Source organism: Globicephala melas, chromosome 7 (assembly GCF_963455315.2).
Source record: "Globicephala melas chromosome 7, mGloMel1.2, whole genome shotgun sequence".
In the NCBI taxonomy this organism is placed as follows: Eukaryota; Metazoa; Chordata; class Mammalia; order Artiodactyla; family Delphinidae; genus Globicephala; species Globicephala melas.
Window position 1 is genome coordinate 61294104 of NC_083320.1, and position 20693 is coordinate 61314796.

Here is a 20693-nt window from a genome sequence, read left to right on the forward strand (position 1 = left end):
TAAAGTTCAAACTTTAACACAGCTTGTAAGATCCACCATTTCCCAGCGTCTTTATGAACACAGCTTCATCTGTCTCGGCTCTAACTGGTTCATTTTCATTTTGCGATCCAACCATACCTATTTACTTTCTGGACTCAGAATGTATCTACTGATAGAATGCTCTTCCCCACATCCTCTTCTTGTAGCTAATTCCCCCTCATTCTACCTTCTCAGCTTAGACTCCACTTCCCTCTGAATGCTTTCCCTGGACACCTGGCCCAGGTTAGGTACCCCTACTGCATGCTCCCTCAGCACCCTGGACTTCCTATCACCCTGCATTTCAACTGTGCCAGTGTTCTTTAAGAGCAGGTATACTTGGTAGGCCTTCAGTAAATATTGATTGAATAAATGAAACTATTTTGGTGGGTTCCCATCTTAAGTCCATTGAGTGGACATTTTGTACATTTGCAAATAGTTGAATATTTGGATTCTTTCCCACCACTGTAACGTTCTGAAGAAGGCAAAGGTCTGGAACTGAACTGTCTATATAGATACTTGTTTGCTGATTCATAAACAGTTTCTACAGTTTAGCTCCGTGTGAAGCAGCACAGAACACGGGTTCAAGATTCACTAGATCTCTCATACTGAAACATGACCTAGCATCTCGTAGTCTTAATTTCCTCATCTGAATTCCACTACCCCAGTCAATATTTACCCTTAGATATGCCCAGCATCCCAAATTCAATTTGTGTAACTGATGGGGACAATATAATAGCTTGCTCATAGGACTGAGAAGCCAGTGAGTTAAATAATATAAAATACTTACATAAAACAATAAAAAATACTTTGCAGATTATGTTTAGCTATTAGATTTTATATTTAGCTACCACATACAGACACACATGCCTATGTCAGGTTACGCCAACACCCTAAATTACACTGATTAAGGAGTTCAAGTAGGGTACTTCCCTGGCAGTCCAGTGGTTAAGACCTCGCCTTCCAATGCAGGGGGTGAGGGTTTGATCCCTGGTCAAGGAGCTAAGATCCCACATGTCTCACGGCCAAAAAAACAAAACATAAAACAGAAGCAATATTGTAACAAATTCAATAAAGACTTTAAAAATGGTCCACATCAAATTAAAAAAACTTAAAAAAACAAAACCAAAAGGAGTGCAAGTAGGATGAAGAATATGGATAAAGGGTACATACCCATAAATATGGATTATCCCGCATGATCCAACCTCACGAATACTTCGATGTAGCTATAATATGGTCTGTAATATCATGGTCTTTTATTCAGAGTTTTTCCCTCAGAACTTGCCTGTTCCTTTAAAAGAAAACTAAAGTTTCACTAGTGTAACTAATTTAGCCTGCAATATCAGTTTTAGGGTATTTAATGACCTTCTTATGGGGAGGGCTCCAAAATCAGGTAAGTGACATCAGATTGACATACGATGGTTTTCCTATGGTAGGAAGGAATAACAAACACCCCACAAATGAAAAGAACAAGTGGTTCTTGCGGTCTCCATCAGCCAGCCCTTCAGTGCTGTCTGACTATTTATGTAACTAGATGATTATACATACCTGTCTTCACTTCTTTTAGATACTCCTATAAAATGGTGTGGCCTAATTCCTCCCTCTGAATGTTAGCATGCTACAAAATGCCCAAAGAATGAGTTATGCTTTAAGCATTTTGGATATGACATGATACTCTGCTGATATAAGAATAAAAATTCAAACTGCCTAACCCCAAATCAGATTGGCACACTCAAAACAAATTATTTAGGAATATTTTTCTCATTTTTACATCAGTTACCTTACAACCTAATTTGAAGGTGGTGGAAATTCATCAAGGAATACAGAATCAGCAAAATAATGTAGATTGATACATAAATAGTATAATAAAGTCTTATAAATATTTTATGAAAGAATATAAACATTGTCATTAACTTTCACCTCATTCATTCACTTGGTATACACATCCCGTTATTTTCCAGGCACTTGTCCAGTTGCTAGGGATATAACAGTGAAAAGACAAAGTCCTGCTTATGGAGGTTACATTTTCTGACAAGAAGGGAGAAGATAAAAGAATAAATTAGGGGAGGGATAAATTGGAAGTTTGGGATTGACATATATATATACACACTGCTATATTTAAAATAGATAACCAACAAGGATCTACTGTACAGCACAGGGAACTCTACTCAACATCCTGTAATAATATAAATGGGAAAAGAATTTGAAAAAGAATAGGTATATGTATAACTGAATCACTTTGCTTTACACCTGAAACTAACACAACATTGTAAATCAACTATACTCCAAAGTAAAATAAAATAAAATAAAACCTTAAAAAAAAGAATAATTAAATAAGAACTTCAGGTACTGATATGTGCTATAAAGAACATGAAACAAATGATATAAAATGCCTAAAGTAGTGGACATGGGAGGGGCTTGGAGTATGGATTCTGGAGCCATAATGTCCGTATGCAAATCTAGGCTCTACCGATCAACAGGTATATGATGCTGGGCAAATGACTCACCCTCTCTGGGCCTCAGTTTTCTCATCTGTTGAATGGGAATGATAATAGTGCTAACCTCATAGGTCTGTTGGATTCAACAAATTAATGTATATAGAACAGCACCTGGCACATAGTTAGTGCTATGTGTTTTCAATGATTACTTCCCTCTCTGAGTAGCTCACCTTGAGCTAAAATCTAAATATTAAGAAGGAGCTCAAACTAATATGGATAAATTAAAAGAACTCTGTACCAAATAAAGAGCAGTTAGACTGAAATGCAGCTCTCTTCTTTGTATTTCCATAGTATACAGTAATGAACATACACGAAGATTAAACTATAGCAGCAACTGTCATCACCCATCTTCACATTCATCAGAGCTTTCTTCACTTGGATCCTCACTGCTCTCCCCTTCACTCTCACCACTACTGTCCTCTTCACTCTCTTCATCATCTTCCTCCAGATTTTGAGCTTTCTCTGCCACAGAAAGGGAAAGACTTGCTTTAAATGTTTCTTAGTATTTCTACCCTCAAAAAATCACAATTCTCCTTGTTTTCCCCGCCACTAAGAAATACATATTTTTGGAATGTGAGAACTGAGCTGAAGTTTGCTAACTGCATGTAGGGTCAAAGCAGTAGTACAAAGAAGAACATATTCTTACTGGCATAAAGATGTTTGTGGATTTAAAATAAATTTAAAACATTGGTCTATAAAAATATTTTTTACTACCGTCAACTTAATTCTTACTTAAATAGAATAAGAGTAAAGTGAGATTCAGGGTGGTTTAGAGGGTACTGGCTTTGCTTGGAACTGTGGGATAATCCCTTTAGTGCCTGGCACAATTAGCAGGTTCTGTTCCCTCTGAGGACTCTGTCAGTGCCCAATACCTTGTGCCCAGGGAGCCTGCTTTGCTTGGGCAGTTCCACCCCACAGAGGAAAGGGAGTCATCTTGACCATCCACAGAGGACAAGCCGGTTTCATGAAACCATCCAAGACAACCATTTAGCCTTTTCTTAACCACTTCATGAGGATGTACTTTGCCAATCTCCTGGGGCAATGGATTTTTAAATAGTGACTGCTCATAGTTCTATGAGAAAGAAGTAATTTCAATTTTTAAATTTACCCATCAGCAGCATTTCTTCAATAAGTGAGGAAAACTCCTTGGCCTCAGGATTTTCTGGTTCATAGATTAGGACTGAAAATGGACAACAGAATGCATATTATTAGTGTTTGAAGTGTTTCAGCAAACAGCGTCTTCAGAATGAGACTGAAACTGTCAATGAGAGTAAGTGAAAATGCACAAAGCAAAACCACCAACAATTATACCATGGGTATATCTAAGCGCAAATAGAGAAAATGTTCTACTTATCTTAGGTGCTTTGTAAGGGAAATAATCCTCATTCTAGTTTCTACCTCCTGTCCAAAGAAGGAAATCTCTATCACTATGAGGCTTCCCTCATGGGCCTGTAGCCAAAGTGTTTCTTGACTATAAGCATTCCCCAAACAAGGTGCAAATCCCGCAAAACATGGAGACTTTATTAATGACACCCTAGTCATCGCCTACTTAACAGCACCCTCACCTCTTCATCAGACCCATTGTTTTTAAGTGCTATTTATTCCTTTTTGCTGATCCTTCATGTGAATGTGTCATCTTTCCTTTGGACCGTATCAATAGATTTCTTTTTAGGCCTGTTAGTATGTTACCAATGTCCTAGAGCCCAGAAAGATCTACACCTTTTGTTTCAGAGTTTTCTAGGCTAGTTTATTTATTTTTTCAGATCTTGCTCTACAGATCTCTCTCTCTGCCTTCTTCCTACCTGCCTTGAGGTGTATTCATAATTCTGCATCATCCATTTAAATGTTGTGACTCCTGCGTAATATCTTGATGGCCCCCAGGGGGCACTGAAACATCAAGCGTGCTATTTGCCTGGCTAACAGTGAGACAGAGAATTGTGGATGGTTCACTTAGGCCCCAATGGCTCAGAGGGCCTCACCCCATATGGCTTTCATCCTGACACACTAAACCACGGTCTTTATTTCCTAATTCCTAATATATAACAATGTACCATCAATCTGGGTTAGCATGAATGTGCACCTGCTCAGAACATGCTTTTAAGGCTTCTAGGGGTATTTATACATCTTCTAAGGCTTCTGATAAAAGTGACTGTTTGTACATTTTAACTTAGACTAAAATAATTTAGCAGTCTAAATCTTTCTCTGAGGCTAAGCCTCTCTCTAGAGCAGAGTTTCTCCAACTTGCTCCTTGAGATACTAGTTTCTTAAGATGTTAATATGCATTTGGGAAACTAGGCTAATGAAGTTAATCAGGTAAAGCTTATAGTAAGGAGTAACTGCAGGATTTTACATAGCCATTAATATGCTCATAACTACTATGGATCTTACAGAGAGGAGAATGTGGTTTCCCCAATTTATTATCCCCATGGAATCCTTTTTTGGTGGAACACTTACTAAGAAATCTTGAACTAATATTCCTTGGAACACAGCTTAGAAAGTTTCATGTTGGAGTTAGGATTATTCCATGGGAGTGGAGCATGGCATCAGCTATTCTCAGCGTTTAACAAAAAATGCTGGCAATTGTCAGAGTGACGGAAAGGTATCTGCTTTGAAGCTTAGCCCTGCAATATCCATCCTAGGTGATAAATAAAAAACGCTTTGACAGGCTAGTAGGGTTTGTAAAAAGGCAAGAGAAGCCCTTAGCACATGCAGTTGATGTTCTGGGAGTTGTTTCCCAACCGGGGCCCATAAGCAGAGGCCGGTATGGACCCTGAAGAAAGACTGTCAGATGTGAACCCTGGCTCTGCCACTGTCTAGCTGGGTCACCTTGGTGAAAGCATTTAATGCCTCTGTACCTCAGTTCCCTTATCTGTAATAATACTATTGACCACATCAGGCTGTTCTGATGAATCAAACAGATAATATGGATAAAGATAAATACTTAGTTTAGTCCTTGGTGCATGGTAGGTGCTGAATAAATGTTGATTATTAGCTTTCCTGGAGTGGTTCTGGGCCTGGAGAAAGGCTTGGTTCCCTCCTAAGTGTGCAGTGATGCCTCCTTCTGGCTGAAGGGCTGGGGCAGGGAGCTGGGGATTCTGCTGCCCACGGAGCTCTAAGGCCCTCAGACAGGAGGCTATGCTAGGGTACACAGACTGTTGGTCTTGTTCACTGTTGCAGCCCTAAGAGAGTACCTGACACAGAGGTGGAGCCTTCAAAACATTAAAAAAAAAAAAAAAAAAAGGAATAAATGAATATAGACAACTGAATAGGAAGCAGTCCTTTTATGCCTTGATAAAAATTATACTCTAGGCTAATAAGAAAGGGTGATTTATTTTACTCAAAAATAAATAGAGGGCTTCCCTGGTGGCACAGTGGTTGAGAGTCCGCCTGCCGATGCAGGGGACACGGGTTCGTGCCCTGGTCAGGGAGGATCCCACATGCCACGGAGCGGCTGGGCCCGTGAGCCATGGCTGCTGAGCCTGCGCGTCCAGAGCCTGTGCCCCGCAACAGGAGAGGCCACAACAGTGAGAGGCCCGCGTACCGCAATAAATAAATAAATAAATAAATAAATAGAAAACTTTATAGGAACTTTCTTTTCTGAAGATACATCTGTATTTGTGTTAGACCCATGATGATGAGAACCATTTTGGTTTTCAGGCCATTATTTTTAAACATTTACAATTATTATAATTGACAGAGTAGGTCTTCAAGGCTTAAAAGTTATTTTTGTAGAATCTCGGGCTGCCTGTGAGCAGAAGTGTTGGCACCCTGAGATGATTGGACTGCAGGTAAAGAGACCAAGAAATGGGAAGACTGACAGAAAATCTCACAGTCAATCATGAGACTTGGGACTCTTGACTTGCAGTCTCATTTAAAAACCACTTTTCCAAGGCTTCACCAACAACTTTTTTAGAAGGCAGGATAAAAAGAAAAGAACCCATTTGCACCTGGGATGCAGGATGGGAAGCCCTGCAGCCAAGTGAAGATACAAATGATGATACGGTGATTGGTTATTCAAGAGAGTGGATCTGTAAAACATTTCTGCAGGGACAAAGATGCACTATTTCATATAAACTAGTTGCCTTAGATACAAATAAAAAATATATTAGTCAACTTATAGGAGCCATTTCAATCTGATTGATTCATAAAAGCATCTCTTTTCCAAGTCTCTGCCTACTTAACCAGAAATATAAGCTTATTAGTCAAATGAGGAAATGGAAATATAGCAAGAAATCATAGGCTCTCAAGCCAGACCTGGGATCTAATCCTAGCTTTACCACTGGGTAGCTGTGTGACTTTGGGTGAATTAGTTCTCCTTGCTAGCCTCACTTTGCTCATCTGTAAAATGAGGTTAATCATATCTGTCTCATTGAATTGCTGTAAGAATTAAACAATGTATGTTTAATGTTCCCATAGTAGGTGTTCAATATATACATATATAAATACATAAAAATGTAAATACACAATCTATGTTTACATGCATAACTTTATAAATATATACATAGAGAAAGGTGGAGTGTTTCATGGAAGAGCTAGAAGATGGGGGGAAAAAGAAAGAGACAAAAGAGTATCTATGCTGGAGAGAACAGACTTGTGGCTGCCAAGCTGGGGGGATGAGGGAGGGACGGTTTGGGAGTTTGAGGTTAGTAGATGCAAACTATTATATATAGAGTGGATAAACAACAAGAGCCTACTGTATAGCATAGGGAACTATATTAAATATCCTGTGATAAACTATAATGGAAAAGAATATGAAAAAGAATGTATATATATATATATGTATAACTGAATCACTTTGCTGTATAGTAGAAATTAACACAATATTGTAAATCAACTATCCTTCAAAAAAATTTTTAGAAAAAGAATATCTATGCTGTAAGAATTTACATATAATATTTTAGGGTCCATGCTAGATGAAAAAAATTTGTTTTGTCTGTTGCTCTGAACACAGAGAGGGACTTTGGGTAAGCCCTCAGCCAAGCGTTCCTATTTGCATCAAAGAACTAGCACTTCCTTCTCCCTGGAACAGTCTGTCTACAACTCTCTGTTCTTCCTTGAACTTGCCTGGTTTGCAAAACCGGGGCCTCCCTAATTTTCACATCCTTGCCTGGCAATCTGCCTCAGGGGTAGCCAATCTTACTTTGCACACCCCTGCTCTCTATGCTCATTCTCTGGGCCTTCTTGCTCACATTTCCCATCAGCCTCTTCTTCCTCTTGGGAGCAGCTCTTTCCCATCTGGCTCCCTGGATCATGGTGCCTGCCTTAGGGCACTCCATAGCTTCTTTTCCTAGAGTTTAGTCCTTAGTATTAGAGGCACCACTATTTGCCATGGACAGAAGAGAGTAAACAGCATTACTGGATGAGTCAGTAAGAGTGCAAACCACGTCTGATATCAACCCCAAAAGGATTTAGAGCATGTGTGCTCTGAGTTCTGCTTTCTCTCCAGCTCCCAGCATAATGTCTGGTACAGAGTTAGTGCTCAATATTTATTGGTTGGAAGGAAGGGAGTGAGTTTTTAAAGGAATATAATCCCATTAAGATATATCAGTTTGAACTTTTTCATCCCCATTGACCTGGCCCTTAATGCACGTGCACTGGTATGTCAGGTCCATAAGCATTATACTGAGCACCTGCTGTTTACAGTTTGGGCTAACAGCCAAAACTTACTGACAGATGTGGTGATATCAGTGTCTATATTTTGTAAGCTTTAGCCAGAGGCTTTTCTAAAATGATTGATGAATATATAAATATAATATAATATGTAAATTTTCCTACAATTAGGCTCCACAAGAAAAACTCAAGAGAACTGGGAGCTAGAGCTACAAAATCACTCCCTTCTATACCAGCCACACAGAGAAGAAAAGTAGTTGAGGGAAAAGGAGGCTGGGGTTCCAGTTCTGGCTGTGTCACTTGCTCCCTGAGCAGGGCTACACAAGCTGCTTAACCTCTCTCTGCTTCAGTTTCACTATTTATAAAAACAGAGGATTGGACATGATTCTCTCTCTAAGGATTCTTTCTGATTGGAAATTCTGTTTGTGGGCCACCAGAAACAGTTTTGATTGAAATATTTTATTCGATGGCTCTAAAGGTCAAAAATGCTTAAAAGGATTAAACAAGGCAAATTATTTTGGATATAAAATAGGTAGTGTTAAAGCATTCAAAAAACCCATTTTAAAAATTAGCCAATGATTTAAGAAGTTCTGTATCCACAGTGGGGACTCTGTGAGGCAAGGGAGAGTAGACCCCATGTCCCTACACTACATTTTCACTAAAAGATTTTAACCATAAGACAGGTCTACAATAGTTAATATTTCAAGTCCATTATTAATAAAGTTTAATTGTAGAGTTGCCATTTTCTCCTTTAAAATAACTAAGACTAATGAAGTAAGAGAAAAAGGATAGGATAAATTAACTCAAAAACAGGTCAATAGAAGATATCCAAACTGAAGCATAGAAATAGAAAGAAATGGAAAAAACAGAGCTGAGTATAAGATACATGTGGGACACCAAGAAAAAAAAGTCTAATTTATGTGTAATTGGAGACCCAGGAAGAGAAGAGAGAGAATATGGCAGAGGCAATCTTTGAAGGTTAATGGCCAAGAAATCCTCAAATAAATACAAAGAAAACCACCACCATTTTGAACGTCAAGTCAAACCACTAAAACCCAAAGACAGAAAAATAAGGTAGTTCATATCATTCCTCTACTCCAAAGTGTCCAGTGGTTTCCCACCTCACTCAGAGAAAAAGCCACGGTCCTTAAGCTGCGAAAGGTTATGCAATCTGCACGACCCCTGTAAGCTGTAAGCTCTCCGACCTCATCTCCTATCATACTTTCCCTGGCTTATTCTCAACACATTTGCTATTAGTCCTGCCTGGAACACACTTCCTCCAGATGACAGGACTCACTTCCTCAACTTCTTCAGGTGTTTGCTCTAGTCTTCCAGTGAGGCCTTCCTAGACCATCCTACTTAAAACTGCTTTGCCTCCCTCCCAGCATTTTCTACTCCTTCTTCCCTGCTTTATTTTTCTCCATAGCACCTATCATCTGTGACACACTAGTTACAGATAAATTTATCTGTCTGAAACTAGATATAAATGTGGGATCATTATCTGTCCAGTGCCTAGAACAGTGCCTGGCACACGTAGGTACTCAAATATTTGTGGAATAATTGCCTGTTAAGTAAGGCTTTCTGCACTACACAACACTTCTTTGAATCTAAAGGCACAATGCTACCAACCTGTTATCATGAGGCTAAGGGTTTTGACTTATTTTTTAATGGTGTAATTAGTCTCTGTCATTTTATCCCACTCAAAGTTACTCTAGAAGTCTAAATTAGTCCTTATACCAATTTTTACTATCAAGGATTCACTGAGACACTATCAGAGAATTCATTAGATGTATGATAATCAGACCATCTTATATATTATGGAATGTATTTGGAAACAGAGAAGATTGGAAAAAGGAAAAGTATTTTGTACTTACTCTTCTGACATAATTTTTTTGCCAGATGGTAGTCTTGGCCCATTTCTGATCTCAGGAACTGGAAAACATTCAGAAATTCTTCAGCTACGTAGTTTCACAGAGAATTTAAATGTCAATTATAAACTCCCTAGAAAATATTCCATTAATGATTAACTATTTTGCTTTTAACTTTTACTTGTTTTTCCAGGGCTGAGTCTGTAATCAGTCAGTTAATGAGGACTATTTAAGGACTATTTAAGGCCACACAGAATAAGTATGATACCTCTGCTTTGCTGCAGCCACACAGTGTACACACTACTGAACAATTTGAGAATATGTAGGTTGATTCAACTGGCATAGACTCTGAAGACTTTAATCACCTTAATATCCCTTTGGTTCAGATACAGCTTTTATTTGTCAACTTAATCCATAATTACACGACAATACTTAGTAAAAAATATAGATTTACAATTATGTATATTCAATATTTTCCAGTATTGATTGCCCTTATACCATCTAGTTTTGCTTTTACTATTTTTATTGTAGTTTTTTTACTACAAAGTAATATTTGTATGCATATTTGTATGTATATTTTTGTAGGTAGGAAATTTAAATGCTAAATAAACACATTCTGTCCCCAATTTAATAGCATTAAATAGCATTTTTACCATTTACAGATGTTTATTTTTAACATCTCCATGAACATCATTTTAGTATTTTTTCCATAAATGAACACATATATATTTACAAAAACTAGGATTATTCAGTAACTTTTAAAAAATACACCACATTTCATGGTCATTTTCTCCCCATGGAATTAAATATTCTTGTTTATTTTTTTTACTTACTTAGGCTCCACAATTTACTGATCTTCTATTATTAGTTATTTAGACACCTTCCATTAAAAAAAGAAGCCTACACTCAGATAATTATTCTTGCTTGTGTGTCACATATTCTGAACCATTTGCAGGTATACTAGGTTTACGCTGCAAGAGATAGGGACATGAAGTAATATTAAAGAGTCTTTGGCTGGTACTGATCTGCATATGAGTATGAAGAAACTGAGGCTGGAGAAAGAATCACTAGAATGAGCAGATGGAATACTCACTGGACCTCACACAGGGCTGAGAAGAACTCATGTTCTCTCCAGCCAGAGTGGAAGGTCCTCTTAATACAGAGAGCACTGGGAAGAGTCCTCATAAGGGGACTTAAGGGGCCTTAGTAGTGTCCCTACACTGTAAAGGTTGCCCTGGATCTTCCCAACAAAGTTAAAAACCAAAACTCAAAAGGAGAAACCTATTTCCAAGTAACTCAACTGTCCCAGATCAAAGTCCAACAACAAAAGTTTGTATCCAAGAGCATAAAATTTACAACATCTAGGATTTGGTAAAAAATTACCAGGCATGCAAAGATGCAGGAAAATATGACCTATAAGCAGGAGAAAACTTAATCAATAGAAACTGACCTAGAGTTGACAGAGGTGATAGCATAGCAGAGAAACATGTTAAAATAGCCATTATAAATATATGCCATATGCTCAAAAGTAGAGAAAATCTGAACATGATGAGGTGAGAAATGATAGTTACAAAAATATTTAAAGAAAGCTTCTAGAGATGATAAACAGGATACCTAAAATGAATAATATATATGCATATATATGGGGCTAGGGAGGGAGAGGGAGAGAAGGAGGGAAATGGACTTAACAGCAGATTATAACTGCAAAGAAAAGATCATGAACTTGAACAAAGAGCATTAGAAATTTCTAAAATAAAATACATAGAGGGACTTCCCTGGTGGTCCAGTGGTAAAGAATCTGCCTTCCAATGTAGGGGACATGGGTTCGATCCCTGGTTAGGGAACTATGATCCCACATAGTTGCTGTGGGACAACTAAGCCTGCACACCACAATTAGAGAGCCCATGTGCCACAACTAAGACCCAGTGTAGCCAAAAATAAATAATTTTTTAAATATATAGAAAAAAACATGAAAAAAAGGGAACATCAGTGATGATATTGGGTGATCTGACATATGTATAATTGTAGCCCAGATGAAGAGAGGGAGGGCAGAGATCAGAAAAAACATTTGAAGACTTAATAACTGAACATTTTCGAAACCTGGTAAAAACTATAAACTCATAGGTCCAAGAATCTCAATGAACAGAAGAAATAGGTCACATCAAGGCATATCATAATCAAATTGCCAAAACTAATACATATGAAAAAAATTTGAATGATGGTAAAAAAGACATATACATGTAAATAAAAATAAGAATAACAGCAGACATCCTGTCTAAAGCTATGCAAAATGTGAGAGAATGGAGCAACCTTTCAAAGTACTGAAAGAAACATGGCCCCCCACCATAGAATCTCCAGCTATCAAATCCTTTAAAAATAAAGGTGAAATTAAGACTTTTCAGACAAACAAAAGCTGAGAGAATTCATTTCCAGCAGAACTGCATTATAAGAAATAGTAAGGGAAGCTTTTCAGGTAAAAGGAAAATAATATCAGGTAGAAATTTGGATCTACACAGAGCTATGTAGAACTCCAGAAATGCCTTCCAAAAGAAGATATTTTCCATTAAGAAAATCTCTTTAAAAGATAGCTAACCATCTAAAACAAAAAGAACAATGTATTGTGGGGCTTATAACACATGTACAAGTAAAACACATGACAACAAAAATACAAAGGATGAGAAGGGGGAAATGAAAATGTACTGTTATGAAGTTCTTATGATATACATGAAGTTGTGTAATATTAATTAAAGGTAGACTGTGACACCACAACAAGTGAGGTACAACTGTTTTGTTCTCCATAGAATTATCCGTAAACGTTTATGTACAATTTTCGCATGTGACGTTTCAGGCTTCAATGCCTTTGCCAATGCTGTTTCCTATGCCAGGAACACCTCCTTGATATGTTTACCAGATGAATTCCTACACATCCCTCTTCAAGTTTCTAAGATTCCATTCATGTCTCTTCCTCTAAAAATCCTTCCTTTACCCATTTCTCCTGCTTCTTTTCTCAATTAGTCACTCAATCCTCCCAGTTCCCAGAGAACTTTCCAAACACCTCTACTAGCACATATTTCCTTTTATTATAAATTGCATTATATACATAATATGTGCCTGTTAGTTCTCAAGGGTAAGGTCATGTCTTTCTTATTTATCTCTAAATATCCCAAGTAACTAGCATGGTACCCAGTAAGTAAAAAGTTTTCCTTAAAGTAGTCCTTGAAGAGTCTTATGCCCAAACTTCTCTTATTCCTGCTTCTGCCTTTACCAGAATACTTTGAGTCACTTCTAGAATCTTCACTCACCTCTACCCTGGTGAAAGTAGTAAGAAAGATGAGTACGAGGTAAGCATCTGTGTGTGGCAAGGATATTTTGACCATTTTTTTTAGTCTGCAAGACTATATACTATTCAGCTATTTTAATATTTTTAAGTTTCTTGAGTTATAACATACGAGTAAAACTTACTTCTGTCATTAACTCTAATGGGGCATGAGTATCCTTATTAGGGTTACTGTCTTCCTCATTATCTTCATCATTGGTATCATCCTCACCATCATCATCTGTTGATTCAGACAACTTGTCATCAGTATCCTCAGGGGAATATTCATTATTTTTCTCCTGCTCTGTAATGACTACATTTTTGCTCATTTCACCTAGAAAAGAATACATATAATTTAATCAATAAATATTGAAATGTATTCAAAAATTTAAAATGGTCACTCCTAAATTATAATGTAGCAAGTGTACATGTTTACTACATGTCCTCCTGTTCTGGATTTTTTTTCATGACTAAACAGCACTGCAATAAATTTACCTGATTTCCATTTCCAAAAAAGGTAATAAAACTGCTAAGTGAAACAGGAAAAAACCCAAACCGATAATCCTGAGCTGATGTTAGTGTTGTTTGGTGCTTGAAATTGTAATAAATGGAAAACGGTTTTGTTTATAAAGAATATAATAACTTCCAGAAAAAAAGAAATTAATGCTATTCTATCCACAGAAATACTTTTCTTAAATTTTTCTTATAGGAATGTAAATGCAAAATAGAGCTTGGAAAGTAAAAGTAAGACTATAGAGGTTGAAAAGTAATTCTTCTTAGGCAAGTAGTCACTGCTTGGATACTTGAGAATAAAGTTCTCTCTCTCTCTGTATACACACACACACACACACACACACAGAGATTAGGAAGAGATACATGTGAAGTGTTCCAGATATAACCAGAAGTTACATAACATTATTAATGATTTTTCTTAATGTCAAGTCACAGTACCTATGACCAAACATAGATGACTGAAAAATAAAAAATAAGCACTACTCTGACTACCCATTCAGTGCCCAGCACTACGTTGAGCCCTAGGAACACAAAAATGAACAGTCATTGACCTCAGCATGCTCACACTCTAACTGGGGAGTCAGAAACATAATGGATAATTATAAAACAGTATGGCAGTAAGTGATAAAGATGTGTACTAGGTACATGGGAGACCAAAGGAGAGCCCCATCCTGGTCTGAGTGGATCAGTTTTTCCAAGGAGAGGGGACAGCATGAACCAGTGAAAAAAGAATGTGTGTGGAGCTACAAGCACTTTGTTGTTGCGTATGGGTCAAAATTGAGGCTGAAATGGTGACAGATGTAGCCAGAGGGGTACAAGCTGGATAATGGAGTCTTGTGGGCCTTGGAGTTAGAACTTTATCCTAAGAATGAAGGATTTAAAAGTAGGGAAACAAAGTAGTCATGAAAGATTTAAGTAGGGAAACAAGTATGATCAATTCTGAATTTCTGCAGGAATACCTGGATACCAGGGTGGAACGTGTATTTGAAGGCAGACAGAAAAAAAAAAAAAAAAAAAAGAGCAGGGAGAGAGGTGGTTAGAGGTGTCTTTAAAAAGTCCAGGTGAAAGAGATGGATGACAGGGCATTGTTAAAATAGGGATTGAGAGGAGGAGATATATTAGAGAAATATTTAAGAGGTAAAACCTCCATGGCACAAGCTATTGAAACATTTTCCAAATTTCAGTAATATACTATCTTCATCCATTTTGCCATATGAGAGTATCACCTATACTATTTACTTCATTTTTTTTAAATTTACTTTTTTAACTTAGAAATTTTGCCAGATCATAAATATTATCATCCACAAAACTGATGGAGGTACTAATAAAAGTAAGATATAATAATCACAGCAAATATTATACGCCATTACTCTTCTGAATACTACATATATTAACTCATTTAATTCTCTCACCATCTCAATGAGGTGTGTCCTATTTTTATCCCATTCATAGATGAAACTGAGAGACAGACAGGTTAAATAACTTGCCCAACTTCACACCACTAATTAAGGTAGATCTGGGAGTCATTTTGGCTCTGGAGTCCATATTCTTAACCAGGTCTTATATTATTTTTTTCTAATACACATTAAAATATACTACTATTAAAGTAATTTAAAAAAAATTTACCCTCTGTTTCCTAAAATTATCTCTTTGGGAAACACTACTGAGTTTGCCCAGTTTTTTGGCTCTACAGATGAATTTCAGTTTCAACCTTAACTTGTGCTACATCATCCCCTTCTTGTAAGACTTTGAGTGTCTGGGAAGTCTTGAGGTGTCTTCTTTGATGGGAGTGTGGCCATGAGCTACTCTAAATAATGTAGAAACACTGGTGTTAGAAAGAAGAAAATGAGGAAATCTAGGAAAGGTTGAGAGAAGACAATGTTAAGAAAAAGCAGGCCAAAAAAAGAAAAAGCTGGGAAAACTCCTCACTCTAAGCAAAAGGTACTATCTATCCTCAAAAGGGATAACAAGTCCTTCCAAGAGTGGGATGCCTGGGCTATTCAGTCTATCTACCTGTTTCCTTTACAGTCTCCGTCGGCTCATAACCACTCTAATCTTCCAGTGTGTACCCAGCCTGTTCACCGACTCATCACACTGGTGTCATCAGGGATGGTCATAATAGGGAATTAAGAACTTTATGTGATGTCACAGGAACTCATTCAATTCACAAACACTGAGTATCATGAGAGAGGTTTCCTGATCCCTAGATCTAAGATAGTTCTCCCTCCTCCAGGTGCCATTTATTTATATATGGCTGTCTTATTTGTGTTTATTATTAGTGTTTAATAGTTGGCTATCTATGTGAACTCCATAAGGGCAAGGATCTTGGCCATTTGCTAACTATTATAGCCACAGCTTCTAAACAAGTGCCTGGCACTCAGTAAACCATTGTTGAATAGGCGGAACTTGTTCATGCTTTCACAGGTATTTCAATTCATTCTAAAATTGAATACCCTATCATTATCATTTTATGTAATGTATACCCATGGATCCCACCTGACTGCATATCAGAATCATCCGGTACCTGAGTCTGAAAAATTACTGATTCCCACAACCCGCTCCAGACCTACGAGTTGTCAACATCCTAAAGGTCCTAGAGAAGGAGGGCTGAATTAGAAGCTACAGTTACTCAAATAAAACAAATATTATTACCTGTGCTTTCTTTTAAGAAGGAAGATGACCATATCTTAGACTGTAGATTTGTTTCTATATCTTTATTTTCAATAGTCTTTGGAGATACTCACTCTAAATTCTTTAAAGAAACTTTACTTTCAATATTTTTTGAAGAGACTTCCTTACTAAATGTTAAAGTAGATAGTGAAAAAACACTTTTCTAGGTCACAATTCTGTTTAAGGTTCTATATGGGTTCATACACACATTTAATATAAACACACAATATAATACACCAACAATAAATAGCTAAAATGCAATATCTTCTTTGTGGAAAAGCATTAAAAATAAGTTTTACTAATGATTAAAATTCTATTTCTATTGGGTATTTGTCATTGTGTAATGATTCTTAGAATCTTTTCAGAGTTAACATAGAGTATATAAGCAATCCATTACCTGAATGTTCCTGGCATATCATTGTGATATGATGGAATAAAACTATTTAAGGAATACTAGCCTTCAGGTTTTTTTTTTTCAAGTTTGTAAGTCAGTTCTTACCGTTGCTAAATGCTATGCTTGGGACTTCCCTGGTGGCACAGTGGTTAAGAATCCGCCTGCCAATGCAGGGAACAAGGGTTCGATCCCTCATCTGAAAAGATCCTACATGCTGTGGAGTAACTAAGCCCATGCACCACAACTACTGAGCCCGTGTGCCACAACTACTGAAGCCCGCGTGTCTAGAGCCCGTGCTCCGCAACGAGAAGCCACTGCAATGAGAAGCCTGCGCACCACAACGAAGAGTAGACCCCCTTGTCACAATTAGAGAAAGCCCACATGCAGCAACGAAGACCCAACGTAGCCATAAATAAATAAATTTAAATTAAAAAAAATAAATGCTATGCTTATGGAGTCCAACACTAATATTAACCCCTGGTCATAATACAAAGTAGCCTGCTTTTTCATTAAATGGCTGAGATAAAAATGGGTTAATTTTCTCTTTTAGCCTTCAAGCCTGATACCTCTTGTCAACAGATAACACACTGAGACAGACGAGTCTTGTGTGGTGCACTCTGTTTACAAAGACAGGCACCCATGCTGGTGGAAAAATAACCCCAATTTCGTTTTTTGTATCTCCTTTAATGTGATTCTTTTAATATGTCTCCTTTACTGAGTTTAAAAAATTCAACTTTTAGTTTTCATGGAAAGATATAAAAAGATGTAAAGTGTTATTATTTTTTCCCCTAAGTTATAGTAGCTCTGTTTTATCCCTATCGAAATGTGAATCTAGAACATTAGTAGTAAAGTTAGTGATTTGTACAGTGCTTTAGCAAGTATGCTGAACAGCTTGTTATATTCTTAATACTATGGGAGGGAATGGAATCTTCACTTCCCCAGTATATGCTGCTAAAGCAAAACCCCACTCTGTTGATGAAAAATACAAAGCAAAGATGATTTACATTTCTACCTCTGCCCTCCTTGATTTTCTAATTGTGAAAGAGAGCATCCAAGAAGAAACCCTACACATGAAAAGTTGAGAAGTCACTTAAGTATCCAGTTTCTAGCATGGTTAGAGTCCTATTATGCCAAAGGTCACCACAAGTAATTACTAGAAGTCATACGCTCTAATATCTAATCTAGATAAAAGGAGGACTTCACTGCCTTTTCCCAGCCACGAATTACAGTATTTCATTGAATCTAAGATACCATTTTTTCTTCCTCTTTTTTTTTAATATTGAACTATAGTTGATTTACAATGTTGTGTTAGTTTCAGGTGTACAGCAAAGTGATTCAGATACATATATATACACACACATATATATATATGTATCTTTTTCAGATTCTTTTCCTTTATAGCTTATTATAAGATATTGAATATAGTTCCCTGTGCTATACAGTAGGACCTTGTTGTTTATCTATTTTATATATAGTAGTGTGTATCTGTTAATTCCATATTCCTAATTTATCCCTCCCCACTTTTCCCCTTTGGTGACCATAAATTTGTCTTCTAGGTTTGTGAGTCTGTCTCTGTTTTGTAAATAAGTTTATTTGTATTATTTTTTAGATTCCACATATAAGTGATGTCATATAGTATTTGTCTTTCTATGTCTGACTTACTTCACTTATTATGATAATCTCTAGGTCCATCCAAAGATATCACCTATTTATTATAAGACATTTGTCACCTATTTATTATAAGACATACTGACATATTATATTACACATTATAAGACATAAGACATTAAGAAAGAAAAAGTACTGTCAAGTAGAGATGTTAAAATATGTATGCTTCAGAATCTATGAAATATGGTACTTATATATTCACTAAGTTATATCACTAAAGAAGGGAATTTAGCTAGTCTAGTTCTGGATATTTGAATAATTTGAAATGCCTTTAATAATCTTAATGTCCTAACATGGAGGAAGCCAACATACTCAATGACCTGAAGATAAATAGGATATTACTATTTGAGAAGCAGTGAACATGCCATAAAAATACATATGAGAAGTGACCAAATCATCATTTTAACAGTAAAATGTGAATTCCTTTTCTGCTCACTTTCTGATATAAAGTCTATCTTGTATACAGTCTCAAAGAAGCAGAGGACCAAACTCCAACCTGCTCTTCAACTATCATCTGTTGACTTCATTTGAGAAAGTGACATTACTTATGATACCAATGCTTCTAACCATTTAACAAAAATAGATAACCAGCATACTCTAAAATATATTTTCTTTAAATACAATTACAATTGAGGAAAAATTCAAATTTTTACTTTGGAAGATGGGAAGTATTTACTTTAGTATCTACTAAGGTTAGAGAGTTAGTCAAGTTAGATATCCCACTGGAACATATTTACACCAGAGGGTGGATAACCTAGGTTTTAGAATTAATTAGTATGTTAAGCACACTAGGCATATTTATGAAATGTCCCCAGATTTCTATTGGAATTAATAATTTTTTAAAGTTTATATTTTAAACTTTGTTTTAAAATGATTTACATTTATCAAACATGAGGGACTTCCCTGGCAGTCCAGTGGTTAAGACTCCGCACTTCCACTGCAGGGGACAAGGGTTTGATCCCTGACCCCTCATGCCGCGAGGTGCGGTCAAAACAAAAACAAAAACAAAAACCCAAAAAAACCATGAGCCTAAAAACAAAATTAATTAAAACTTACTTTTCTGAGACTGTCTTCGCTACATTTAGAGAGACTTGTGTTGGTGAGGTATAAAGTTTGCTTGCCAATGTTGGTCTGCATCTAAAGAGGCATTTACTTAAAGTGTAAAAATGGGAGTAAAAAATAATGTGTCATACATTTTAGAAAAGATAAAATATACGATTATGGAATAACCGATAGATGCAATTTTTTCAAACTCCAAGAGTTGAGTGCTGTGGGTTTGCTTTACCCATTTTCCCCTCACATCTTTATGTGTACTTGAAAGCCTGACGAAAAACCAACAGATCAAAGGTCCAAGATCTATAACACTTTGTCCAGCATTAAAGACATACTTTACTTTTACTGCTGAAAACAGTTTGTTAATTAAGTGCCATTTTTTGGGTAGACAAAATCTTTGACAGAGAGGATCCATGAGGAAAAACGGAAATGAATTATTTGGGCTTTGTGTACAGAGAAGTTTGAAACTCCTGGTTTATAAAGTTCACACACTCCTTGTGGCTCTGATTAGAATGAAGAATCAATCAGCAGATTAAAGCAAAGAACTGGTGGGAAAAGAAAATTTCTAGTTTTCCCTAATCCAACCTGGATAGGACCTTTTGGGAAATTCCCCTTGCCTGTCAGACTATGGAGCCAGAAGCAGGGTGGAGAGTGGAATGTAAAGCTATACTGAGAAAATCCATCAACTCTGTAGGTCAGTCACACTGTTCCTCAAGTAAAGGTCCCCCATGATTTTCTGTTTTCCTACTTGATCTTTTTTTTTTCCAGGACTGGCTCTGTTTACCTTCACCTCTGGGTGGAGTACCTGAGGTAACAAAGCCATGCACCTGTGAAGCTTACTGGCTACCTACCTATCCCTCTGTCCCTCACTCCAAACAACAACCAAACCAAACCCAAACCTAAACTCTTCTCTGCTAGTGAAGGGAACATGATCATACTGCCCTTGCAAAAAGCAGTTTGATAAACAGATGCAATTATTAATGAGATCAAGAGAACAGGCCACCACTCTGCTTTTCTATTTCGGCCCAGACTGCATTTGATTTACCCCTGGGTTTTAACTACCTCAGGATGTGGGTTACCCCTTGCTC

At 36.9% G+C, this 20693-nt stretch overlaps 1 protein-coding gene across 5 annotated transcripts in view; it reads right to left on the minus strand.

The window, feature by feature from the left end:
- Positions 1-1390: 1390 nt before the first annotated feature.
- Positions 1391-20693, minus strand: part of ERICH2 (glutamate rich 2) — a 31850-nt gene continuing 12547 nt past the window's right edge. For all 5 annotated transcript variants that reach the window (XM_030852190.2, XM_030852185.3, XM_030852142.3 and 2 more), the window contains 4 exons: positions 13454-13641; positions 9998-10055; positions 3622-3693; positions 1391-2975 (listed from right to left, as the gene is read on the minus strand). In XM_030852190.2, the coding sequence (XP_030708050.1) occupies positions 2854-2975; positions 3622-3693; positions 9998-10055; positions 13454-13636 (435 nt within the window). In that variant the 5' untranslated portion in view covers positions 13637-13641 and the 3' untranslated portion in view covers positions 1391-2853. The remainder of the gene's footprint in view (positions 2976-3621; positions 3694-9997; positions 10056-13453; positions 13642-20693) is intronic.